The 15,590-nt window shown below is 35.5% G+C and overlaps 4 protein-coding genes across 7 annotated transcripts in view; 1 reads left to right on the forward strand and 3 right to left on the reverse strand.

Annotated features, from left to right (window-relative positions):
• The window catches only part of LOC111197413 (zinc finger protein 239-like), a 414,061-nt gene that overhangs the window by 238,794 nt on the left and 159,677 nt on the right, over positions 1-15,590 (forward strand). The window lies entirely within an intron of this gene.
• LOC125801382 (zinc finger protein 239-like) overlaps positions 1-15,590 on the reverse strand; it is a 211,583-nt gene that overhangs the window by 187,950 nt on the left and 8,043 nt on the right. The gene's annotated exons all lie outside the window — the stretch shown is intronic.
• LOC125801301 (zinc finger protein 271-like) overlaps positions 1-15,590 on the reverse strand; it is a 211,575-nt gene that overhangs the window by 187,950 nt on the left and 8,035 nt on the right. The gene's annotated exons all lie outside the window — the stretch shown is intronic.
• The window catches only part of LOC125801169 (zinc finger protein 585A-like), a 418,011-nt gene continuing 412,952 nt past the window's right edge, over positions 10,532-15,590 (reverse strand). For both annotated transcript variants that reach the window (XM_049477436.1, XM_049477435.1), the window contains exon 2: positions 10,532-14,740. In XM_049477436.1, the coding sequence (XP_049333393.1) occupies positions 13,095-14,621 (1,527 nt within the window). In that variant the 5' untranslated portion in view covers positions 14,622-14,740 and the 3' untranslated portion in view covers positions 10,532-13,094. The remainder of the gene's footprint in view (positions 14,741-15,590) is intronic.

Below are 15,590 nucleotides of genomic sequence, written 5' to 3' on the forward strand. Positions count from 1 at the left end.
ATACCATTGAATAAATGGTGGTGCAGCACAGATATGCCTCTTTATGGTTTAGTATAGCTACAGTCCAGCAGTGTAAACTCCACAAGTGTAGCCGGTCTGTACTCTGCTGCTACCCTCTTCTGCGTTGTGTGTGTATGGAATAAAGCTCAGGACACCGGAATCAGCTTCAGTCTGTGTATTTGTTTCTCCTCTCTCAGTCAAGTTCACTGCAGGCTCTCTCAGTCAAGTTCACTGCAGACTCTCTCAGTCAAGTTCACTGCAGACTATATAAAAAGCATATAGAGCAAAGTAGATACAGATTTTGGTCTCAATAGCTTCAACAGGGAATGCCTCTCTCAGTCAAGTTCACTGCAGACTGACAATACATGTGTATGAAAATAAAATACATATCTTTATATACTATTAATAATAATAATAAAAAAAATAATAATCATCATTATTATAAAATCACTTATTTACGACATTAATATCCCAAATGTCAACAAAAAACAATATTAAAATACCCTTATAATATTCAACACTTTAGTGATATGCTTATGCAATAATAAACTAATATTTATGTATATATATATAGTTATAGTTTTATAGATTCAGTATTTATTTCAACACATGTAGCTACTACAACCACTTCTTGGTAATAAGTTCTGTTATTTCAAAATATATCAACTGAATTACTGAATGTTTTTTTTCCCATTTCTAGTACAAACAACAAAAAAAATAGAAGAAACAATAAAACAAAATGGCATCCTCCATTTTATATACACAGTACATCCACTAAAATCAACTAAAATGGCTATGGAAGTACTCACCTATATAAAAAGCATATAGAGCAAAGTAGATACAGATTTTGGTCTCAATAGCTTCAACAGGGAATGCCTAACACGAAAAGAAAGCCAGCATAATAGTTAGGCTCAAAAGCTAGGAAGCTGTATTGCCAACAAACCAGTAGAGGGCGCCTACTGCCCGCTAAACACAGTGCAACTTTGCTCTTTAACAAAAATGTTTTAAAACTGAAAAAATACTACTAGCAGCACCATAGTACATGTCGCTAGGCTCTTAGTGTCAGAATATATTAGAAATGCTCATGAAATTTCTGTTTTAAATCATCAAAATGAACATTTTATGTAGAGCACTATACAGCATACCTCTCTCAGTCAAGTTCACTGCAGACTGAGGAGAAAATAGCGCCAACGCGACAATAGGAGGCAGGACTACGGGTGCTCAGAATAGACAAAAGGTATACGTACTCCCATTTGCCATACAGAACAGTAAAGAACTCTATAAATAAAAATGAAAAAGAAAGGGGGAATTTCTGTGAAATTAATAACAAAAACGAATTACAAATACAAAAAAATATAACATTATTTTCATCTGCTACACAAGCACATGTCTTTCTGAAAAATGCCCATTTTGAAAAAAATACTTTCAAAGGGTTTAAAAGGGCTTAAATAGACTTTTACATTTTGATAAAAACCTTTAGAAAAACACTGCAAAACACCACAAAACCAGCAGAAAAATGTAGAAACCATAGAATATTTGTTTTAGCAGGGAAAGGATAGTAAGCTTAAATGAATGTGTTTAAATTCAAAAGACAGGTATAAAAACAATTAAACACATTTTATTTTGAATTAGTTTAAACACAACACACATAAACAATCAAAAACACAAACAAACCACCCCCCCCCCCCCCCCCCAAAAAAAAAAAAAAAAAACTAACTAACAGAACATGCTAAGAAATATTACAAACACAACACAAAAACTTAACTTGTCGAATTACCACATTATGGTTCATTAAAAAGTGGGCTTTCAATGTTTAAAATGACCTCCCCTTCCCTCACAACAGTTACTTTTAACGTCACCACTCCACACAGTGGCGGGAACGCTGAACTCCTCCATGGTATCACTGAGGAGAACAGTCTCATCGCCTTTTGTGGAGATTCCCACGATCTCCATCTCCACTGTGATCTTCAGTGACTCTGGTTCCTGTAACACAGAACATGGTGATAGGAGTAAGTTGTAACAGTCTACATTCTTTTCTGGTACAACAGCACAACAATAAAGTGTTAAACTACGGCACTGCAGTTATTAGTAGTGATGGGTCAGACTCTTAGCCGGCTCTTTCAAATAAACGACATGCGCTGACTCCAGAGAGTGAGCCAATATATATATATATAAATATAAATGTATAGATTAAAGTTTTACGATGATACATATAAACCACAATAGAAGACAACATAAAATATACATTAAGGAAGAAAACTAATGATAGAAATAGTGAAATACTAACAAGAGGCAACAGTGAAAGCTCCTCATAAACTCTTACAGTTTTTAGGCATTTCTTATTCTTAGCAATCTCTAAAGGATTTCAAAAGTGGAATAAAGTCCAGTAAGAAGATATCAAATCAAGTATTTACAATGATGATAGTAGTATTTACTCAATAAAATAATAATATTAATAATATACTTAAAATCAAGATCAGTGTAGGAAAAAAAAACATATATATCACCAAGGTTCATATTTACAGAGATTTTAGTTTTCTTTAAAAAGAAAGAAGAAAAGTCTTGCCAGAATTAAGATACAATAAAAACATAAACATAAAAAAGATGATTCACGTTCTGATTGACAAAAAGAGCATTCAACATTGAAGTGCTCAATCTACCCACACCTTACACATGTGACCTCACATAAACTGTGTTTTGTAGCAACATCAGCTCCCTCTTCCACAACAGGGCAGATCATAACAGAAACAGAATCAACCCCTCAAACATGAGCTCCTTTTTATGTCAATCTTTGCTAAAGTTTTCAAAAAACATCACCTGGATGCTTGTTTTTTTTATTTGCACAATTATTTTTTATTTTGTTGAGTGACACTTTGTTGATGGTGTTCAGTGCTGTTTATTTCACTGTATAGAGTTGCACATTTGAAAATAATATACACATTTGGGCCTGTTTGTTTACTTGAGATGGGCCTTTGTTTTTGTATTTCACTATTTATTTTTTATAAAAATAAAGCCATATAAATAATATATATTTTATATAACATTTGTTTCAACACTAGTAATTCATTTTACACATAATTTGGTAATAAATTTAATTGAAAGCAACATGGCGGAAACCAAGCTCCTCTTGAAACTTTTGCTGCTGTCCTGAGACATGGGTCTCTGCAGTTCGGAGTAGTGGGCATGTCGAAAGGTGGTCGTCTATTGGTCTATTGGAGCTGACGTTTCAGCGTGGCCGCCATTTTGGATTGGGTAACCCTGCACCCCCCAGTGGATTAATTTACACTGAGGAAGGAGTTTAATAAACCTATAATATTCACAACTCTACCAACTTTTACCCGATTTACACACGGTTTGATTTGTTAAACAGCAGAGATGTAGTAATGATTCAGGACGTTTAACACATTACAAATACCTGCTTTCATGCTGAAATACTTTAAATTATGCTCTTTAACAAAGACAGACATATGGTATGGCATATTAATAGGTGCATAAATTAATAAATTGTATGTATATATATATATATAAATATATCATTTAATATTTAACCTCTTGAATATAATCTATAATTTTTTGCATTATTTTAGGTCTGAAAACTGCATATATATGTGTGTGTGTGAATGTAATGTGGAGTAACATGTTTAGGTTGTAAAGTCACCTTTACTTGGATGTAACTAATAAGAAACATAATGCAGAAAAAAATTATCATTTGTGATTAAAAGTAATTCCACAAATGTTGTTCTATGACTTTGGCTCACATTAGCAAATGTACCCCCCCCCCCCCCCACCCCCCATAACAAACCCGCTCCTACGCCCTTGTAAATAAATAATAAACTTTTATTTAATTGAAATTCTGAAACTGAATTAACTTTAACTCAGGTTCAAAAAAAATTATAATAATAATAATAATAATAATAATAATAATGGTGATAATAATAATGTCCCCTTCTACACAACAAAAACACAGTACATGTCTGTGTTTATATATAGTTAATAATAATGACAAGAACAACATTAATAATATAAAAAATTACCTTGACCGTAGTCTGGGAAGTTGAATTAAATTTACCCTCCTGCACCTTCATCTTAAGGTGCCTGAGGATAATTTGTTGACCCAGTCGGATTCTCTCTGTGGCGCGACTCCCTCCACAGAGTGACCTCAAACTGTTCGTCTGCACACTCCAACGAGACCTCCTTCACCGGTACAGACCCATCTTTTGTTTTTTGTAATTGAGTTGCACTCAACTAAAACATAAAAAACACAACAGAAAATTAGTGGAATAATGAATTACTCATTATTACTCAGTGTAATTTTGCTAGTTTAAAATTACAATTTTAGTATTTTCATTAGGCCAGTTTTAGTTTTTGCTGAACAAAAAGGCAGAAATTAAAAATGATGCAGTTCTAGCATACAGTTTTTTATATACATTTTTGCAGTCTCATGGCTCAGTACATCTGTAACAAAAAAAATTCTAGGAACTATTAAAATCAATAAATACTTTTTTTTTTTTACTTTAAATACATTTATGAAGCCTATACCTATGTAAGAAGTGTAAATCATCCTTTACACACAATACATTTCTTCATTTCTGTATTGGTATTAAGAACTTTATATAAGGTGTATGGCTATACATATGCCTATTGGGTTCTATCTTTTCTTCTCAAATTAATGCACTGAACTGACGCAGCTCTTTGTAATGAACGTCAGTCGGTAACAGATGCTGTAAATACTAAATGCCTCTTAAGAATATTTTTTAGTTGGAGGACCATTGCTGTCTTAGAACTCCAGGCCAATATTTAATAAAAATATATTCGTTTAAAAATTACAAAAACATTATTGGAGAGAATCAGTGATTTTAAATTATTTTCCAGCCTTAAGTATTATGTATAATTCATATTCAATATACATATCAGTGGTGTGCAGTAAGGCCTATAAGGGGCTGACCAAATGTGCATGTAAATAATTACTTATTTTTTTATCAGGATGTATATAATTATTGCAAGTGTAAGCATTTATTTTATAGATTAACTAAAAAAACAGCAACTAATTCAAAGCATTGGCCTGTGTTTTTCGTTGCTATAGGACTGTATGATTGACAGCGGTACTGACCAATCAAAGCTCTTTAAAATGTCTTCTGCTCACGTGTCCGCGGACCCTTCTCCTGATTTTGAGAAGGGTGTAGTAATGAGTCTATTAGAAAAGTCTTAGGACAATCTAACCAATAAGACTCATGCTTTTCACTCCGGGGGCGGGGCCATGGCTGCCTAGCCCCTTCTCTGCGCTCGGATGAAGGGGTCAGGCTACGCGCATTGATTAGTAGTAAAACGGAGAGCGCATGCTGGATTAATTAAATATTTAGCTAACTATCATGGAAATAAGACAGATATTGTGTCATATTATATTAAAAAGCCTTTTTAAAGGCTGCCCTTCAATGTGAAACTAAGTAATATGCCGTGTGACTGGTGATTTTTGTGTGTACTTAATGTTTTGGCTGCTCTGGCGTCCTGTAGAGATACAAATGAGTGATATTTGTTAAACGCCTGTACTTGTAGGAACATTAAGCATTTATTGTTGGGTCTATTGTAGGCTTTTGTAGTTTGTAGCTGTATTTGTGGACTGTTTATGTGTATTAAGTTCATTGGAACTACTGGTCTGAATCTTCAGGTATGGAACTTAAGCTGGTTCTCTGGCTCTATAGCAGTGGTCTCAATCTTATTCTATCTGGGGGCCGCTGTAGGTAGAGACTGGGTGAGGCTGGGCCGCACACGACAAGAACACGTATTTTATTCAACACATTCTGCCATGCCAGGTGTTCTGTCGAGTGATGCTACCCATCGATACGCGCTTTCTAAAGTGCTATTTGTATTATTATTTCAAGTGTACTATAATAATTCTGTTTTTCTAATATTTTTTGTTCATTTAATAACCTGGACTGTCATTACATTGTCAAAGTGTAATGGCAATTAATAATAATAATAATAATAATAATAATAATAATAATAATAATAATAATAAAATATGATCTTAAATTAAAAAAAAAAAAGATTATAATAAACTCTTACTACCATAACTTTACCCTGATACGGTGGTTTAGACTATCCAAACATAGTACATGAACTTCTGCTGGAAACATGCTCTAATATTGTGCTACTTTTGTGCTTTTACCTTTAAATATACACAAAAGGGTAGCACGGTTTGTCAGGGTAGCACAAGTCGACAGAACACCAAATCTCTCGTCTCGCCGTGTGGGCGTATCTTGATAAGGCTACAGGTGTAGTCAATTTTAAACTTTTAATGATTAAATGAACTTTACTGTGCTCTATATAAATCCATATTTTGCCGTTTGTGTGTGTAAGGCTCGAATGTGTGTGTGTGTGTGAAGTCCCTGATTGGCTGAAAGCAGCGCGGCGGCTTGATTCATTTGAATAAAGAATGCGGGGTTGCGTTCAACGCAACGCAACCCAACCCAGCCGGTATGCAGTGGCTCTCTCCATTGAAGTGAATAGGATGCGATGTGCTGTTGAAGATACATCAGCAATGTTATTTTATTCTTTATTCTGTTTATTGTTTATGTAAAAACTGGGTTTGCAACATTGAATATTAATCAAGCAATCGGTTATTTACACTGGAGGAGGACCCTCATTTACTGTGCCGCTGAACATTTACAGTTTAAAAGGGATTAAAAATATTATAAATAAAATTAGAAAAATTAGAAATAAAAACTAGCATTTACTATAGACGAATAAAATATAAAGATAAAAAAGGAAAAATAAAAAACTTTAAAAAGATCATAAAAATTAATACATCAAAAATAAAAATATATATCTTATGAAAAAAATTATTTGATCAATAAAAATAATAAAAAATATTTAAAATGAATTCAAAAATAATTAATATAAAATAAAAATTCATTTAAAACAAAATCAAAGGCTTTGTAATAGTGCGCAGAATAATATCAGTTTCAGTTAGTTTCGGTTTCAAATAATTGAAACAGCTCACCAAAACCTCAACCTATCCTTTATATTTGACAATATTTGATTAACTTTACAGGTCCTCACTCATCTTAATTAATTTAACTAAACTGAGTTGTTATATTATTTGAAGCCTCGCGCTGAATTCAGCTCGGCGATGCGAGAGAGAGAGAGCGGCGTATTTTGCCTGATTTCTCTTGATTGAATATGAGTAAATATTCAAATTTAATACCATACATTTTGCTACACTTTATAGGACTTTATTTATTAAAAGTTTTTTTAATCGCAGTGCCATGCAAGCTTTCAAGCTCGTTCTGCGTGACTACAGCATGCAGGAGAGATTTTAGTCAATTAATTAATATATACATTTTTAAAATAAATTTGCCCTGGTGATAAGAAATGAACGCTAACATATAGCTTTATATTGCTGTGTATTTCAAATGTTTTTTAAGGTTTATATACTTGACATGCAGCACCAGATGACAGGGTGATGCTTTATTTTTTAGATATGAAAAAAAAATTAAAAGTGACTTTCAGTTACATAGCAAAGTGAAATGTGACATAAATGACATAAATAAAGTTATGTCCAGTTCAAAGTTCTTTTCTCTTTTAATTTTTCATTTCAAAAACTCCAGCTATTGAGTAAGAATAAGCACCTGTTAAAATTCTGGACAGCAGAATGCCTGTGTCTGCTCTATTAAGCTTAGTCTGTGTACTAAGCATAAATATAAATCCTTATAACTGTTTGATCCAGGTGTTAAACTGTTGTATTAATACCATTTTAACGTTTTTCGTTTTTATGTTTTGAAATTCGTTAGATTATATTTTTGTCAACATTTTGGGTTAATTTTCGTTTGTTATTTTTCTAATAATAATAGAAATTATATAATTAATTTATATATATAATTAATTTATGCACTCATTAATATGCCATACCACATGTCTGTCTTTGTTAAAGAGCATAATATAAAGTATTTCAGCATGAAAGCACGTATTTGTAATGTGTCATTACTACATCTCTGCTGTTTGTAACAACACGTCTGGCAATTGGCCCGCGGGCCGCGAGTGTGAGACCCAGGGGCGCAGATGGACATTTTGAACTGGGGGGGACCAAGCTGTAAAATTATATATATATATATGCTGCAATAATCTTTAGAATAATCACTTTTCTGATCAACACTAGCCATACTGAAACTGTTATTGGTCTGGTATGTCAATATGTCCCCAGTGCCATCTGCGCGCATTCTTACACCATGATGCCAAATCACTGACATCCTACTATTCCATATCACATTGTTTGGTTTTTGAAAAAACGCTGTCATTGTTTTTTGTTTCTTCATTGCTACAGCCTAGGCAAGACCAGGAAGACAATGTTAACATTTTACATCTTATAATTTCAGTTAACAGCGACTGCTTACTAAAATAACATCATAATAACATCATACATAAAATCAATGGAGAGAGCCGCTGCATGCCTCGGTGCATGCCGGGTTGTTGCGTTTAACGCAGCTCCGCCCTCCGGCTCAACTTTATTCAAATAAATCCGGCCGCCGCACTGTGTCCAGTCCAGCCAATCAGGGAAAAGCAGGCTGCGTCCAGCCAATGAGGGAAGAGCAGGCTGCGTCTTCACACACACACAAGCCTCTTACACACACACACACACACAGAACAGGCGCCTTTCAACCACAGAAGAGAAGCTGAAAGCGGCAGAATATGGATTTATAGAGCTATAGGTTACAGTGAGGTTGGTAAAAAAATAAAAATATTAAACTTATGACTGTCTACTTCTGTTGCTTCATTTTAATTCAAAAACGAGCAAGGAGATCCAGCGTTGAAAAAAAGTGCCAGTGGACACGTACCGTAAGGAGCTGGTAACTGCCTGTGTCTGTAGTCTACAGGCAGTTACCAGCTCCTTAGAACCCCGGACTTGAGAAGGTGCGTTAAATTTACATTGGAACTGGAACACGGAGCTCCGAACAATGTAACCTCTGAACTGAACGCTTCCTAGTTTAAAAACGAGGGCATTGTGGAACACAGAATTCCACAAACGTACAGTTAATTAAATTAAAACCCCAACGTTTATGCTTGTAGATGGTAGATTTCGGATGAGGTCACTATAATCATCTGCGCCCATGGTGAGACCCCTGCTCTGTAGTGTTTATGCGTCTCATTTTGACCCTGTGGCTATAAAGACTTCCTAAAATCAAACTTGGGTAAAGGGAGGAACTAGAAGAGTTTGTGACACAGAGGAAAAAAGGAGTAAAAAAATTGGAGCAAGCCAGAGCTCAGGGTAAAAACTGGCATAAATTTATTTTTATGCAAACTAAGATCCAAAACTGAGTGACTGTAGACAGGTGTTTCAGTTTCATTGTCCAACCCCGGTATGTCCCAAATGTGTCTATAAACTGGGTATAGGATATATATGATATCTCAATAAATTTTATAAAACATATTTTCTTTTTTTTTGTTTTCAGCTCAGAAAGTCCTTTTGTAACGATTGTAATAATACTTTTTATTATTTTAAGTAATGTCTTTTTTTCCACAGATCTTTCAGACACATCCCATGTAAAAATGTCCCCAGAGCTCGTCAAGCTAGTCATACGGTTAGCTTATTAGAATAGGCAGCAGTGACTTCATTTAACTCACAATAGAAAAAAGGGCAATTCTGTTTATATTCTTTTTCCTAAAGTTCATATTAATACTTGTAAAGGGTTAATCATTTAGTGGGTGTTAACATATGAACAGCTCAGGCATGAGGGATTGTGGTAGCTGCCTACCGTTTCATACACAGCCAGTCTATCTCTGCTCTCTCCTACTGGTATGCAGATTAGCTAAGTGTCAAACAGTCAGGTTGTTACCGTCATTTAATGGTCCATATTATGTCAATTTACATTTGAGATTTGTAGGTATAAACATACACATATTCACACACATATTTTTTCACAGTTTATTTTTTCACCTGCATATCCGATTAGCCTAAATTTTACGCTGTATATTTAATTCCCAGCGCCAGAGAGCTTTATTTTCGTGATAAATATTTCTTAAAACTGCATTGACACTAATGTGGTGACGTGTTCGTGTGTGTTGTGTTGGTACATGTAGATCAGGTGCAGCAGTGCTGCTGGGGTTTTTAAACACAGGGTTCAAACACCTTTTACCATGTAAAATTCAAGCACTTTTCAAGCACTTTCAAGGCCCATTTTCAAGTTTTTTTCAGCACCTTTGAGCAAAGTGGTAAATTAATGATAACGGTGATATCTCAAAACTGCGATTCAGCGATAATCAATATATTGCAAAACTATTATCCACACTTCACAGCGACTGAGCTACTGAGAAAAAAACACTTCTATATAAGTAAATAGCAGGAGTTATGGATTTATTGGTGTCAGTTTCACACAAGTTAAATACCAATGTTCTCAAAATACTGAGTATCTCAACATAATGTGTATCCAATAAATTTCGTTCCACTTCACGATTGAAAGATTATTGATCTACTGTTCGAATTATGATGTATCTGGCATGATACGTCATAAAGAAGAAAAGGAGGTCCAGTCCAAAATTGTAGTTCCGTCAGATTTTATTCAAAGAATCTTCTGAGCAAAACAGTTTTTTTGGATACATCAAAAATTGAGTAAAAAGATTATTGAAAATTGAATTGAAATAAAAAGGTGAAAATAAGAGGAAAACCCCAAAGGTGAGAAAAGTTGGGGTTTCCAGAGTTCTCGGCTGTGTGACCAGGACCTGTGGCTCTGTAGTCCCTCTCGGGAGAAGCTCATCCCACCCAACTCTACTCTTCTTCCTAGACAGAGTCTAATAAATACAGGCATTCGCCTGGCCTCAGTCTAATGGTGTGTGAGGAGGCTCCTCACACCCCCCGGATCCTGATACTGATAAGCAGTTATTCATCCTATACGTCAGCCGAGAACTCGGTCACCCCAACCTTATCAGACTATAGATTACATGTACAGAAACTCATGGTTCTGCTGGAAAAAATCAATCATGCTAAGTTGCAAGAAAAACGGCCTTGCTTTGAGCACAAGGACACAATATACATACATTCTAAGTCACAATGTGAATCATCATGAATCGTGCTAAATGCTTGAATAACATACTGATTAAGTGAAATGCTGATTTAGTTACACACAGATTAACCCTTTAATCAATGAACAATGAACATAGTAAGGCAAAACTCCTCCGTATTCTTACACACTTGTTAATTCTTCACAAAAAACAAACAAAAAAATCATATATTTATGTTTGAAGCCCAAAATGTGGCAAAAGTTTGAAAAGTTCAAGGGGGGGCCGAATACTTTTGCAAGGCACTGTATATAGTGGTTGCTTGAATGTATGTTTGGCTGTGTACAAAAGCTTTTGGCTAAATGCTTAAGTTGAAAGAATAGATAAGATTGCAGATCTTGCAATATAAAAGCCTTTTATTGAATCACATAGATATGAATATGAGTAAATACATAAGGTGATGTAAAACAACGATAATAGCTGGTACTGGATAAAACAATCAATAAAGTAAATGGATTAGATATTTTTAGTACCTTTAGAGATATAAAAAAACCCTTTAGCAAAACGATACCAAATAAGGAAAAGATAACAGAGTATATAACTTTAGCAACACAACACAACCAAATATCCCTGTAGATTAACTTGCAGATTTTTAATCAGACTGACTGAACCATAGACCAATGAGAAAACCAGTAGAGCAGGGGTGTCAAACTCATTTTAGCCGAGGGCCACATTGGCATATTGGCTGTCCTCTGAGGGCCAGATGGAACTTATAAATGTAATAAAATGTAACCAAATGTAATATAAAATGAATGTAATTACTCCTTAATGTTAAATAACTCTCAATATACTATTTATTCAATCAAATATTACAGTTGCATGGAAAAAATGTTTGCTTGTTGCTCTATTAACATAAATCCTTTTAATTTGTCATGTTATGAAATCCAAAAACTCCATCAATCAAGAACCAAACTAGTCAAGTGAATAGGAATGACATAAAATACAAGTTACATTAACTTTGATCAAAACGTTTGATACTGAAATAAGGCTTAATAAATATAAAATTAAAAAATTGTGAGCTGTTAAGAACATGTGACAGATTTAGCATTTCCTCAGATTTAGCAGTTCCTCATACAACCACTAGTCGGAGCAGCAGCAGCACAAGCCAACAGTCTTTACTGAGCCAGAGCTACAGCCCAGCGGGCCTTGTGTTTGACACATGTGCAGTAGAGGGAATCAAGGATCCTGCAGTCTTACTGCTGCATAGCCTGCTGAGTGTTGCTTTCAGTATGGAAACTGCTAGACCTACAGCTAGACCGTTTTTTTTTTTTTTTTTAACTCTGAAAAGGATTTTGTTGGCCTTTTGTTGCAAGCTAAGAATATTCTCTACTCCTAAGAATACTCTACTCCTTTAAACTACGACATCTAAATTTTAAAAGACTAAGTAATGCTAATCTAACATCTGGAGCAAACACTGGCAGTGCCCTCGCTCCAACTACAAACTACAAACGTGGAGTGGAGGAAAAAATAAAGAAAGTTTTTATATGTAAACAATTGAGAATGTGTTAAGGCTGTAAATGACATAAGTTGACCAAATGATCATTTCCTACTTATGGCAAAGCATATTCAATTTTTAAACCTAAAAATGTCCCAGAATGATAAAATCCTCACTTTTGTTTATTATTAGTTCTAAAGCTAATGCTGAGATTTAATATACGATTTTACTCTGAGCTAGCATCATCGCTTTACTATTTATTCAGCATATCACTGAAAAAATTATAAAAATGTATGTTCCTAGTTTATGCTGTTAGTGGTACCATTTATGATTCTGTGTGTAAAAACTTCTTAAAACACAACACTAAGTGTTGAAGAGCTCTGCAGGCATTAACTAATGTAGGTATACAAACATACATAAAAACACAGCATGAAATTCAGTAAACATCATCTCTGGATAAGATTCATTTTTCTGAACCTGTAAAAAGCCATTTTTAAATGAAGTTCTTGTAACAGAGTGAAGATTTTGTGCATGATGAGGTGTTTTTGGCTGTCTGAAAGATTTAAGGTTTGCATTTTTTATGGCAGAGGAACAGATTTGGGATACTTTTCTATCTTTTGTGAATGCACTGATGTAATATAAGTTCACTCTGTAAAGTAAAACTCTTCCCACAGTCTGAACAGTGATACGGTTTCTCTCCTGTGTGAATGCGCTGGTGCAGTTTGAGATGACTCTGTGTGGTAAAACACTTATCACAGTCTGAGCAGTAATACGGTTTCTCTCCTGTGTGAATGCGCTGGTGTTTTTTGAGATGACTCTGTTGAGTAAAACTCTTCCCACAGTCTGAGCAGTGATACGGTTTCTCTCCTGTGTGAATGCGCTGGTGTTTTTTGAGATTACTCTGTTCAGTAAAACTCTTCCCACAGTCTGAGCAGTGATACGGTTTCTCTCCTGTGTGAATGCGCTGGTGTATTTTGAGAGTACTCTGTTTAGTAAAACTCTTTCCACAGTCGAAACAGTAATACGGTTTCTCTCCTGTGTGAATGCGCTGGTGTATTTTGAGACTACTCTGTTCAGTAAAACTCTTCCCACAATCGGAGCAGTAATATGGTTTCTCTCCTGTGTGAATGCGCTGGTGTATTTGGAGAGTACTCTGTCTAGTAAAACTCTTCCCACAGTCTGAGCAGTGATACGGTTTCTCTCCTGTGTGAATGCGCTGGTGCAGTTTGAGACTACTCTGTTCAGTAAAACTCTTCCCACAATCGGAGCAGTAATATGGTTTCTCTCCTGTGTGAATGCGCTGGTGCAGTTTGAGATGACTCTGTGTAGTAAAACACTTATCACAGTCTGAGCAGTAATACGGTTTCTCTCCTGTGTGAATGCGTTGGTGTATTTTGAGAGTACTCTGTTCAGTAAAACTCTTCCCACAGTCGAAACAGTAATACGGTTTCTCTCCTGTGTGAATGCGCTGGTGATTTTTGAGATTACTCTGTTGAGTAAAACTCTTCCCACAGTCGAAACAGTAATACGGTTTCTCTCCTGTGTGAATGCGCTGGTGATTTTTGAGAGTACTCTGTTTAGTAAAACTCTTCCCACAGTCTGAGCAGTGATACGGTTTCTCTCCTGTGTGAATGCGTTGGTGTATTTTGAGACTACTCTGTTCAGTAAAACTCTTCCCACAATCGGAGCAGTAATACGGTTTCTCTCCTGTGTGAATGCGCTGGTGTTTTTTGAGACTACTCTGTTCAGTAAAACTCTTTCCACAGTCTGAGCAGTGATACGGTTTCTCTCCTGTGTGAATGCGTTGGTGTATTTTGAGACTACTCTGTTCAGTAAAACTCTTCCCACAATCGGAGCAGTAATACGGTTTCTCTCCTGTGTGAATGCGCTGGTGTTTTTTGAGACTACTCTGTTCAGTAAAACTCTTCCCACAGTCTGAGCAGTGATACGGTTTCTCTCCTGTGTGAATGCGCTGGTGTATTTTGAGACTACTCTGTTCAGTAAAACTCTTCCCACAGTCTGAGCAGTGATACGGTTTCTCTCCTGTGTGAATGCGCTGGTGTTTTTTTATATCACTCTGTTTAGTAAAACTCTTGACAGAGTGCTGATGTTTCTCCATGTCGGGACTTGGCTCCATCTGTCTGTGAAATGTAGCAAACAATTTCTGCGTTTTCAGGAGATTCTTCTGGATGGCTTGTGCTTCACCTCTTTCAGCAGTTTAACACTGTTCTTTATTAAATATCCTGGTTGTTTATTCTGGAAAAACATAGAAAACATTTTTTGTGTATTAAAATAAAAGCAGGTCAATTAACCAAAAATAACTACCTACATTAGTTACACTATATGGAGAAAAATACTGGGACACCTTCATACTACAATAAAGGCTTCAGTACTTTTATCCCATTATAAATTCACAGACATTTTAATATGTAGTTGTATCTTGACTGTCAGCAGGCTGCAGCTGCAAAATGTATGTAGCAGAAACACTGCTGCTGTCCTGAGCACTGAATACAGTGTTATACTACTACTTTAGTAATATCACACTTTACACTATAATCCATACTACTAAAACTTGAAGCTCGGCTGCGCTCCGGTCCACACCTAGAACCTCCCGCTATGAAGCCGAGCGGAGCGCAGTGCGGCCGAACCGAGTTCCTCGATTAGGCTCGGCCCTGATGCAGAATTTTAGATTTTAGCACCCCTGATGCTTCCACAAGTGATTAAACAGGAGAGATAGTTGAGGGAGGCAGGTCTAATTCAGTGGTTCGGCTTTCAAAGGTCTGATAAACTTCAGCTTGCTCCCAATTGTGCCGGAAAGTGGAGTTGACTAGCAACGGTAATGCATCTAATCTGTTCCACCACCTCAAGCAGTTTCACTACACACAATATCTTCCTTATTCTGGCTGAAGCACTTATGTAGTTTATGTTGTATCTAAGTTATTTCTAGTTGATATAGGTTTGTTTATTTGACGGTGATATCGTGTTCCTTTTATATAAATGAAGGCTTTCTGCATTCTTTATCCTGGATGAGGCACTTTTGTTTTGATCTGTTAAATATGTTTACAAAAGAATAAGAAGCTCTGCCTCTGTTGTAATGTAAAGTTAT

The sequence above is a fragment of the Astyanax mexicanus genome, chromosome 4 (assembly GCF_023375975.1).
Source record: "Astyanax mexicanus isolate ESR-SI-001 chromosome 4, AstMex3_surface, whole genome shotgun sequence".
In the NCBI taxonomy this organism is placed as follows: Eukaryota; Metazoa; Chordata; class Actinopteri; order Characiformes; family Acestrorhamphidae; genus Astyanax; species Astyanax mexicanus.